The sequence below is a fragment of the Paramisgurnus dabryanus genome, chromosome 10 (assembly GCF_030506205.2).
Source record: "Paramisgurnus dabryanus chromosome 10, PD_genome_1.1, whole genome shotgun sequence".
Taxonomy (NCBI): Eukaryota; Metazoa; Chordata; class Actinopteri; order Cypriniformes; family Cobitidae; genus Paramisgurnus; species Paramisgurnus dabryanus.
The window spans coordinates 4,838,722-4,851,197 of NC_133346.1; the positions used below are offsets into that span (position 1 = coordinate 4,838,722).

The window sequence follows — 12,476 nt, forward strand, 5'->3', positions numbered from 1 at the left end:
AATAATAATGACTAGCCTACTTAATTACACGTGTAACCTGAATTGTATTTAAAACTGCTCTGTTATAAACCTGAAAATAAATAAATTAGATTAAACAGCAACGATACATCATCTTAAATTACTTTAACATCATAATTTATATACTATACTCTAAAGTCTGTAGTTATGTGAAATGTTTAAAAACCTAGAATAATGATTGTAAGCTTGCAATTTTGGGTTACCTGGAAAAAGAATCGTTTCCGCATATTTTTCTAAAATATCAACTTAACTTAAATAAAATTTTTTGAATTACTGTCAATATGTCAAACTTCTATTAGATAATGTGATTAAATTGAGAGAAAATTGAGAGTTTTGCTAAAATCTCTTGATTTTCACATTTTTCAGAGGACTTTTGAGGAACGTTTATGTAAAGCATTGTATTTCATTATATATTCTTTTGAGAGAAAATTATCTGCACTATATTTATTTTATAAAATGCACAGTATTTTTTACTTATTTTTAACTGAAACATACATTTTTTATGTTATGTAATGTTTGTTGGGTCAGATTTTATCAGGAAATGGTGATCATTAAAGTACAATAAAAGTTCAAATACATTAAAAGTGCATTGAAGGATTTGTGCTTTTTGTCATTAAAGAGTCAATGACATGTAAGGTTAATGTTGAGAAGAAGAACATGCGAACTTGACATCCTCTGTCAAGCAACCAACAGCTGCTTTCCCAACATTCCCTGATTATTAAAGGTCACACAAACTTCCCAACATGTTTTAGCATTTCTCAAAAAGAGCAACTGCATGAGCTTACTGTTTAATCTCATATAAGAAAGGCAAGATAACTGTGACATTTTAATGAATTTGCTTACTTGCTATTTGCTTACTTAAAATGCTTTATAAGGTAAAGTGTGTTCTTTATGAACAGGCTAGTTTTCAATTATATGTTACTTATACACAACACATTCATCGAATATGTAAATATACGCACCGATATTCAAATTTTCCATTGATACCGATAGCCGATTATTCAGATTAATATCTGCCAATACCAATGACGATACCGATAGTTTGCTGGTTATATTAACTTTTCATAACTAAATTCTGAAGATTCCATTTTCTGAATGTTATTCATTCATATAATGACCATTAATATTGGACATTAAACTATTTTTCTTTACATTTTCTACATACAGAGCTCAAATTCATTGCATTTTCTTGTTCTCTATAGTCTTATGACTATTGGCTGTTTTTAAACAAAAAAAATAAATTATCAACCGATGCTGATTATTGGCCGATATTTCATTTACAGTGACACCTGGAAAGCCCCCAAAAACAGTTTTGCAAATTTTGGCGAAGTTTATTAGAATGCGAAACATGATGGAGTGTCGTCTGATGATGAGTGATTTTCTGCATAGCCAGTTCTGATGAAGTGATAAGTTATTTTTGCAAAGTGAAACCAAGATCTGCTGCCAAATCAAACTAACTACCGATTTTTACAAGGATTAAATATTTCGCAACCAGCGATTTCCCCAAAATTTAACAGTTGCATAGTCTAATTGTGTTTTCAACTGCATGGTTTGGTTTGCTTTGATCTATCAGTCTGATACAACTGTCCTTGGATATCTGGGAAAACCTAGTTGTTGTTTTTTAAATCAAGCATTACAGGGTTTACATTAATCATTGATTAGTTTGTACAGGAAGGAATAGCACACGAACCAATCCATGTTTGATGTTATAAACCAAACGCAAGCCCTGACACATCTCATGTCAGACAATCTCATAGCTCAGTGAGAATGAAAGAGAGCTGGAGGGGCTGGAATTTAACTTTATGCGTCTGTTCATTAAATCTGAAAGTGATCCTGAAATAATTTTGAGCTGCCAGAAAACATCCTCTTTGGCACAGATATACAGTCTAATAAAGAAACTTTATAATCTAGTAAGCAGCATCTTGAGGAATCAATGGACACAATGAAACACCTCCATTTAATAACAGTAGAGGACAGTAGTGAGCCAGATGCAAGGACTTTTAAAATACACTATTCATGTTTTTCTCAGTTGCTCTGGATCATTTCTCAGATCAGAAATTAATTTTAAAGTCAGTTGTGCACAACATAAAAGCAAATTCTCATTGTTTTGGACAAATTGCAAATGCTTTGATACAATCATGCAGATGATTATGTACAATTGTCTGCTGTTTGCTACATTTTCAATTGCTTGTGTAATTTTTATCAAAATACATTATACTGGTTTCTGTTAAATAGTCTTACAAACATTTAGAAATTAGTTATTTTTGTAGAGTTGTATAAATGTGGAAATAAATAGCTGAAGGGGAATGAATGTGTGAAGTGTTTGATCACTGTATAAGACAGAGTGATTATTAACTATATGTTGCGAGGAAAGATGTATTTTTTGATGTGGATACAAATCTGCCTGACAGACTGGGACATCTGATTTTTTATACAGTGATTATACAGTGAAATTTTCTAGTTTTGTTATTTGTACTGTACTGTATATAATTTATTCAATATCACAATGTGTGTAACGTTTTTTACAAAAAGGTGTAAATGTGAATTCTGTCCAATCAATATTTGACATAAACAAATGAGTGACTTCATACTGTTAAAATTAAACAAGTGCAGCCATGTTCATTTACAATCATCATTATCAAAACTGTAGCCATTAAGTTCACATCAGAAATTTCTGACACATACACTCACCTAAAGGATTATTAAGAACACCTGTTCAATTTCCATTAATGCAATTATCTAATCAACCAATCACATGGCAGTTGCTTCAATGCACTTAGGGGTGTGGTCCTGGTCAAGACAATCTCCTGAACTCCAAACTGAATGTCAGAATGGGAAAGAACGGTGATTTAAGCCATTTTGAGCATGGCATGGTTGTTGGTGCCAGACGAGCCTGCTCAGTTACGGGGACTTCCACACACAACCATAGGGTTTACAAAGAATGGTGTGAAAAGAGAAAAACATCCAGTATGCGGCAGTCCTGTGGGCAAAAATGCCTTGTTGATGCTAGAGGTCAGAGGAGAATGAGTCGACTGATTCAAGCTGAAAGATGAGCAACTTTGACTGAAATAACCACTCGTTACAACCGAGGTATGCAGCAAAGCATTTGTGAAGCCACAACACGCACAACCTTCAGGCGGATGGGCTACAACAGCAGAAGACCCCACCGGGTACCACTCATCTCCACTACAAATAGGAAAAAGAGGCTAAAATTGGCACAAGCTCAACAAAATTGGACAGTTGAAGACTGTAAAAATGTTGCCTGGTCTGATGAGTCTCGATTTCTGTTAAGTCATTCAGATGGTAGAGTCAGAATTTGGCGTAAATTACCACTGTGCAGCCTGGTGGTGGTGGTGTAATGGTGTGGGGGATGTTTTCTTGGCACACTTTAGGCCCCTTAGTGCCAATTGGGCATCTTTTAAATGCCACGGCCTACCTGAGCATTGTTTCTGACCATGTCCATCCCTTTATAACCACCATGTACCCATCCTCTGATTGCTACTTCCAGCAGGATAATGCACCATGTCACAAAGCTCGAATCATTTCAAATTGGTTTCTTAAACATGACAATGAGTTTACTGTACTAAAATGGCCTCCACAGTCACCAGATCTCAACCAAATATTGCATCTTTGGGATGTGGTGAAACGGGAGCATCGTGCCATGGATGTGCATCCCACAAATCTCCATCAACTGCAAGATGCTATCCTATCAATATGGGCCAACATTTTTAAAGAATTCTTTCAGCACCTTGTTGAATCAATGCTATGTAGAATTAAGGCAGTTCTGAAGGATAAAGGGGGTCAAACACAGTATTAGTATGGTGTTTCTAATAATCCTTTAGGTGAGTGTATAGGGCAATACTTAAAGGTATTGCGGAGGAATTTCTTTTTCCGGGTGGATCATCAAGACCATTGGTCCTCATAGTTGTCAATCAGGAGTGTTGCGCAATTGCATTTTTTTAAAAAAGTGGAGAAGGCGGTTCTTTTCTAAAATTTGAGAAAATCCTACGCTACACCTTTAAATAAACCAAAGAACTGTATACAGCAAGCCAATCAATATATAAAATAAAAAAAAACAAGAAATGAGTAAATAAATATGCTTTTTGTACCTAAACAAATGTTAATTCTTTTTTATGAAGCAGGTGAATCAGCCGAACAGAGGTCCACTAGCCGGTCAATGGTATCAGATTTCAAGTAACATCATTTGCTCTAATGTTTTAACCATGAGAGAATTTGCTCCTTAATAGCCTGAGTGTAAACTGATGCCTGTTTAACACACTGATATGGGATTGATGAAAATCTGATATCTCTCTCCTCTCCATCCCTTGTTTTTCTTGTTCTCCTTCAGACTCACACAGACACACACAGGTCAAGCCGTATGTACCACATGTGCTCTTTAAAAAGCAACATGGCCTAGTTCATCCTCGCTGTAAATAAATCGACCTCACCTTCATCTGAGAGTCCGCCCTCAGGTAAAACTTTTCATATGAGAAAGAACCCATCTGCTCCAAACTCACATTCATTCATGATGTTCAATGCATTGCCTGAGTTGTTTTATATTTTCTGTTAAATGATTTTCTGAATCACTAAGCCTAGAAACATTACCACCAAATTAGCACAAAAAAATAACTTAATTATTGATTTCAGAAAGGTCATTTTTGAGGCCAAATTATGCAGGGTTAGTTAAAGGGATAGTTCACTTAAAAAAGTAAAAAATCTGTTAGGTTGTTACAAACCTGTATTAATTTCTTTGTTATGCTGAACATAAATAAAGATATTTTGAAGAATGTTTGTAACAAGGCAGATCTGGGCCACTATTGACCTCCACAGTAGGACAAAGAATACTTTGGACGTGAATGGTGCCCCAAATCTGTTTGGTTATATCTTCAGAAGAACAAATTAATTAATACAGGTTTGGAACAACCTGAAGATGAGTAAAAGAAGACAGAATTTTTATTTTTCTGTGAACCCTTTAACTCATTTGGATCTTACAGCTATCGCATTAAATCCAAATGGATTAATTGAAAATGTGAATCCACAGGGAGGTTTCAGAAGTGAAAATACTGGCTGGAAGACAAAGGTCTTTGTGTTTCCATAAATAGACTTTTTAATTATTTGGTCCCCCGTCATACAAAACCCCCACCTCACGTTCCTTCAGAACACATTATGCATTTTTTGTTGTTGCATTTGTTATGTCATTTTTATTATCTTTAAATAGACATGCACTAATGTATTCATTCGCATCTTCTAAAGTCACGTTCATCTCATAAGGTAGCACATGCATGTGATGTTCAGTGAAGTTTTCTGGCGTAAGGTTTAAATGTGCCGGAGGGAATCAGTCAAATTAAAAAAACACATAAGTGCACATCTCTCGTCTCCACTCAGGCGTGAATGGTTTCCAAAAGAATCTTCATTTCATTGAGTCAGCCTACGGGGTTGGGATACAGAATAAAGAAAACAACAAGAAGTAAACAACAAGTATTATAAAATGAACTGCAATCTCAATGCGACGAGCAGAAGTTGACAGAAGAATTCACAAGCAAAGCATCTGAGCTCAGCTCTGCTTAAATATCTATATATATTTTAACAAGAAATTAATGAATTAATACATTTTATTTATTTATACATTTTAATTCTAATCTAATGCCCCTATTGGTTGAAAAATAAATATGCATGGTCATGTAGACTTTGCTAAAACAATAAGATGGTGGTGCCCTAAGACTTTTGCAAAATACTGTGTGTATATAAATTATTTATATAATTATGACGATGGCATGAATGTTTTATACTAAAATGCACCCATTGGTTTATAAAAGTAATTACTCAAGCATTAAGTTGGCCCTCTATGAGGCTATTTGGCTAATGATGTCTTCATATTTGGCTGAACTTTTTGTGGCGCTGCTGTGTTTATGCAAATCCAAAAGTGTACAGCGTTCAAACCATCAAAACCTCCTGAGCCTCAGGCTGGCACCTGATAAATTATTAACCCATCTGATGAATGTTTCAGATGCAGCAAATGGTGCCAATAGATGAGAATTAACCAGGAGGGCGAGACGCGGTCAGAAAGTTGACTAGTGACACCTCACCTAAAAGGAAACACAAATACAACTGAGGTCAGCCTGACTATAGGGTATAATGTCTCAGGTTAAAGCCCTTAAGTGGTTTCTCAAGAATGCTTAGATGGAAGTAAACATACAGGTATTTTAAAAGCCAATATCTGAAAAAAGATCTGAGCTGAGGAAATTGAGACATCACAGATCGTAAGATGAGAAAGGCTGATTGGAATATTAAACTAAATGTGACTGAGTGGAAATTGTTTTGGGTTGTATGATGCTGTGGGAAGTTGAAAGGAAAGCACTTGCACTAAAAACTACAATCTTGCATCACTACGGGCTTGCCAGAGCTGCCTACCGTCATATACATGCAGGTCATATATGCAAGATTAAAGACTGAAATGCATACATATCTGTATACATATTAGGACCGCCCCAGCTGGGGTACATATTTTAAATTTTTTTTCTAACAGTGCATCAAGCACCTGCATGTTCAGGTAATTTTTTGATCATTTAGTTTATGAAGCGATGCCTGTTTTCCTGTTTATTGGAGTGTGAGGAACATACTTTCTCCTTCACTCCCATGAATGCAAATGGGCCAGACTGAACCCTGGGGCTTTAATGTCCCCTGGTGCAGAGCGAGAGGAGGGCATATCTCTTAAAAATACAAAATATTGTCATTTCTGTTAAAAAGTTGAGAGAGGACTCAAAAAGAACTCAAACCTGGATTAGTGTGTTATGCATTGAGCAGTGTTAAAGTAAGGTGAGATCAGAGGAGACATGTCAATCAAAGTGGAAGAAAGTATGGGATGCAGTCTGGGCAGAAGATGGTGAGGTGAAGCGAAAGATTGCATGTTTCCCTGGAGCGAGTGAGATGGAGACACAGATGTCAGTTGAAACTCTCTGGAGATTGTGCGGAGCAAATCATTTCAATCACATACACACACACTTTGGGAATGTTAACTCTTTTAATTGAGTTCATATAGTGACATAACGCACATAAGCGTTTTCACTCTCTATGCAGCTGCTCCAGGACCGAATGAACGCAAACAACCAGATGGGATTTCAAGATGGTCCCGTTTGACCAAGAAACATCTCGCTTCCTTTTAGCCAATCAGTGTCCATTATGTCTATTATGTATGCACGGTTCTGTCCTGACTTACATCAGCGCCATTGAAAACAGCTTGAAAGATGTCTGATGAAGACTGGTCTCATTCATTTTGACTGCAATGTCCATCAAAAATTTTGTTTGACCGCACCGCATGTCTGTCAAAAAGAACTGTGGTAAGCTGTTTTGTGCGTACACCAATCATAGAGATTTCAAGTTGTCACTTAAAGAGTGACTTGAAGTTTTCTGGACTTTATTTTTTGGTTTGAAGAACATCTCCCACTAATATTGGTGTTTTAGTAGTGCCCAAAGCTTAATATGAAAGTCATAATGCAATTTGAAAGTGTGATTAAAATCTTTATTTCTTTTTTTATAGTCAGTTAAATGCATATGCAAAGCAATGGGCCATGTTGTCACAAAATGCATCTTAAATTTTTAACCATGCAATTTCAAAGATTTCTGTGGATGTTTATGGTTTTATACTATTTTTTAAATCTTTATGATTAAAATACAAACAGGTTTTTTCAGTTCACCTATTTCTACATGGATATTTTTACCAACATGAAAAAACCGTAGTCTATACTATTTACTACACTTAAGTTTCTTGATTGGCTACTATAGTGTTTTAAAACCTTAACTATTAAAGTATGCAGTATATCAATTATCATTAACACTACAAAATATTTGCAGTACAGAGTACTACTGCTAATGCTACAATACATTTTACTATAGTAAAAATTTAAGTATACTAACGTATTTTATTATGTGGGGACATCCTTTATATATATTCTTCAACTGCTTTGTGAAATTTTGAGGCACTTTGATGTAACTTTTAGTTTTGGGTAAGGAGAGAGAGAGAGAGAGAGAGAGAGAGAGAGAGAGAGAGAGAGAGAGAGAGAGAGAGAGAGAGAGAGAGAGAGAGAGAGAGAGAGAGAGAGAGAGAGAGAGAGAGATTCTCCTATCATTGTTGAATTTTGATAGAGCGCATTCAATGGGGTCGTTAACATCCCGCGTCACGAGGGACCCAACCTGTGTGATGCTTTAGCGCGCGCCCCAAAGACTTTAAAGCGCGCGATTTCCACCTGTGCAAATATATTCAGCCTCCGATTAGCCGCGCGACTTCAAAACTTTGTGAGTTTTGCGATTTTGGAGAGGACAACATGAGTTCCTCGTTTCCAAAAAGCGAATCCACCACATCACTAATCAAAACCACGGCACCACCGAAGCACCGGAAACCCGGGAACCGCGCTGACCATCGCCACATCGAGGATTCATGTTGGACCGAAGCGTGCGATGCCACCGCCCGGAGACCCCTGTGCCAACCAAAACAAACCCGAAACGAAGGTGGAGGTGGAAGGAGAGGAGAGAGGATCCAGAATCAGATCCAGGATGGATATTATCAGCATGGTGGACCGGATCGGCACAGCAAAGAACATCGCAAACCTTCAAGGCACCATACGATTGACCTCCCGGTCCACGGGAAATCCAGGACGCCTTCACCGACTCCATCTCGCTCAGATGAAGCTGCGTTGTTCTTCGAATCCAAGGACAAACATCGGACCGGCTCGAATCAAAGTCTCTCATCCAATCATCCAGCTGCAACATCAGGACCACTTCAGTCAGACAGCGCGCGAGCGAGGGGGAGCGCGTACAGCGGCGCCCTTGATGCAGACCTCCATCCTATAATCAAATCCGTGTTTGGACAGGTAGGACGTGTTAACTACTAATTAGTCATTTATCTGAATTGTTGCATTTTTCTAAAGTGACTTACACCTTTGTAACTTTCCTGATTGAAGACATGATTTGGGACCAGCTGTCTTTTAAACACAATCAAACTACAAAGTAGAGGTCATGCTTTGCTTAAACTCACATTTTTAAGTAAGTGGACCCTTAACAGGTTGTTAATAGAAATAAATAGAAATACACTCTTATGAGACATAAGAACCAACTTCGGCTAATTGGTCCCGTAAAGAACCTCAAACATCTGAAGAACCTTTCTGTTCTTATGGCATCGTCAAGCATCTTTATTTTATTTAAATCCTGTTAAGGGATTTTTGTAATGAGTGTAATAAAAGTCACTTTGATTAAATGTGTCAGATAAATGATTCATTCGTAGTAAATGTTCTCAAGTATTCAAGCTATTAAATGAAACAACCTAAAACTGCCTCATTATTTATGCATCATGATGTATAATACTTGCCAAACTTTTTGTGCATAAAGGACCTACTGAAAAGGTAACTGGAGAGCACACGTCTTTGGGGATATGATCTCTCAGTGGTCAGCTTTTGATGATAAAACTGAATTATGCATCAGGGCTTTGATGAAGAAAGTGAACAGGTTCTTCAGTGTCAGACTCAGGCAGACTGTCGATTCAGAGATAATGAGGGGTCAAATTGTGGTTGATTTTACATCATTTTGACAATTTGAAACACTGTGGTTGGTTACAATGCGATAGATAACCTAAGATGTTCATATTTTCCTTAAAGAAGTGGAATTTTATCACGGTCTTCACTTTATATCCTTGCAGGAAAATATTAACCTTCAAATTCAGTTTTTGACAGTATATTACACTGTATTTTTCACTGTATTACTCTACAGAAACACATTTGTGACCCATAAGGGGTCAATTTTTTTATTGAGATTTATACATCATCTAAATATATAAGCTTTCCATTGATGTATGGTTGTTAGGACAATATTTGGCCAAGATACCACTATATGAAAATCTGGAATCTGAGGGTGCAAAAAAATGCAAAGTTGTCCAAATAAAGTCCCGTGCACAAAAAAAAGTTTTGATATATTTACCGTAGGATATTTACTTAGAGTAAAAAATTTGCTGTAGTTATGCAGCTGTTTGCAAGTAACTTATTGTAGATTTAAATGTATGTTATTTACTGGCAAAAGATTGTTTAAAGTTAAATGAACATTAAAGATTTACAGGTCTTTGTCTTTACAGAATAAAACTATGAAATAACAGCCACATGCAAAGCATTCTGGAAACCAGAAATGTTTTTTCCTTCAGATTTTAGTTCCCAGAATGCTTTGCATGATGGAATTATTTTAGTTTTATTCTTTAAAGATAAAGTCTTGTTAATGTTTAATATTCATTTAACTTTGAACAAACTGTTGCCAGTAAATAACATACATTTACATCTACAGTAAGTTACTGGCAAACAGCTGCCAATAATACTGTAATTTCTACAGAAATTCTTCATGGAGCATGATCTTTACCCTGATTTTTGGCATAAAAGAAAAATAAATTATTTTGACCCATACAAAGTATTTTTGACTTTTGCTACAAATATACCCGTGTGCCATATGCCTGGTTTTGTTGTTCAGGGTCACATTTATACAGTGCGGCTCATCCGAGGGGTGCATCATTTGTTTTATGCGTCAAAACCATTTATGATAAAAGAGACGCTTACGTTCACAAAATACACGCAAGACACTCCCTTAAATGAAAAGTCTACTCATTTTCAATATTAAACTATGTTATTACCTTAACTAAGAAGAGTTGATACATCCCTCTATCATCTGTGTGCGTGCACGTAAGCGCTGGGGCGCGCTGCGACACTTCAATAGCATTTAGCTTAGCCCCATTCATTCAATGGTATCAAACAGAGATAAAGTTAGAAGTGACCAAACACTTAAGCTTGAAAAGATACGCTTTTCCAGGGTCGATGCTTCTAAAAAATTTGAAAAAATCTGGGGTCCCTTCCTCGGGTATCTTTTTAAGAATTGAATTTGTTTGAGCATTAATGTAATTGGATGTATTTTTTCACTCTGTTTTGTTTGATTACGTATGTCTTTGTTTAAGGTGTTTATTATATCTGGTGCCTGTTTGTGGGGGGTGGGGGGTGGTTCTCCTTTTTTTTGTTTTTTGTTTTTCTTTGTGTATAGTATGTCTTTGTATACATTCCATATTCTTTCATCTGTTTTATGTTTATATGAAAAACGGTTATAAATAAAATATAAAAAAAAAAAAAAAAAAAAAAAGAAGTGACCAAACACATCAACGTTTTTCCTATTTAAGATGAGTAGTTATACGAGCAAGTTTGGTGGTACAAAATAAAACGTAGCGCTTTTCTAAGCGGATTTAAAAGAGGAACTATATTGTATGGGGGAACAGCACTTTTGGGAGTACTTCGACTCGGCGCAGTAACACCCTCCCTCTTCCATTATGAGAGGGAGAAGGGGAGCGGATTTTTCAGGCGAGTCGAAGTACTCCCAAAAATGCTATTCCGCCATAAAATATAGTTCCTCTTTTAAATCCGCTTAGAAAAGCGCTACGTTTTATTTTGTACCACCAAACTTGCTCGTATAACTACTCGCCTTAAATAGGAAAAACGTTGATGTGTTTGGTCACTTCTAACTTTATCTCTGTTTGATACCATTGAATGAATGGGGCTAAGCTAAATGCTATCGAAGTGTCGCAGAGCGCCTCAGTGCTTACGTGCACGCACTAAGATGATAGAGGGATGTATCAACTCTTCTTAGTTAAGGTAATAACATAGTTTAATATTGAAAATGAGTAGACTATTCCTTTAACAGTAAACTCTGATTACGCATGAGATTATGCGAGTATCTGGCAAACGCTTTAGACGCGTCTGCAGCAGGCACTTATTTTGACAAGACACGTGATGCACATAGGATCACTCGACGCTCAGAACACATATTTTGAAAAAAGGAACACACACATGACGGGCTACATACATGTTGTGACGACCTTGCATCGAGCGCCCTCGAAAAAAGAAGTCACCGGCCGCCACTGCATTTATATAAAATTGAGTAGATACCATATCTGTTTTATTTTCAATTACAGATTAGAGATTGACACCTAAAAGAAGACTTTTAGCAGGATTGAAAGCAAAAAATAAGCACCTTTCACACACCTGTTCTGGCAGATCCATGTAAAGAAAAGAATAGAAAACATCCCACACACTTCCTTTCCTAGCTGCAAATATTCATTAAATAACAAGGTTTATTTTGAAAATCTTTATTTATTAGTCAAAGACCTTGAATCCTTATTATCAGTGAGGTAGCTTTTGAATAAAGCTTTGCGAGTGTGCAACTTTTATGAAAAATAAAAATTATGAATCATTTTCACCTTGAATGATTCTCTCAGAGGGAGAATTTGTCATATTTTTCTAATTCATGAATCATTTTTGCCTTTAAGGATGTTTTTACCGGAAGGTTTTATCAGTCTCCATAGGTTTAGGTAATGCTTTTGCTTATTATGTCCCCAAAGGGTGCATAGCTATAACTCACATTTGCAGTTTTTTTTTATTAAATGTATA

General features: G+C 36.3%; 1 protein-coding gene across 2 annotated transcripts in view; it reads left to right on the forward strand.

Moving 5' to 3' along the window:
• The first annotated feature begins 8,161 nt into the window (after positions 1 to 8,161).
• The window catches only part of cabp1b (calcium binding protein 1b), a 31,671-nt gene continuing 27,356 nt past the window's right edge, over positions 8,162 to 12,476 (forward strand). For both annotated transcript variants that reach the window (XM_065261627.1, XM_065261634.1), the window contains exon 1: positions 8,162 to 8,885. In XM_065261627.1, the coding sequence (XP_065117699.1) occupies positions 8,340 to 8,885 (546 nt within the window). In that variant the 5' untranslated portion in view covers positions 8,162 to 8,339. The remainder of the gene's footprint in view (positions 8,886 to 12,476) is intronic.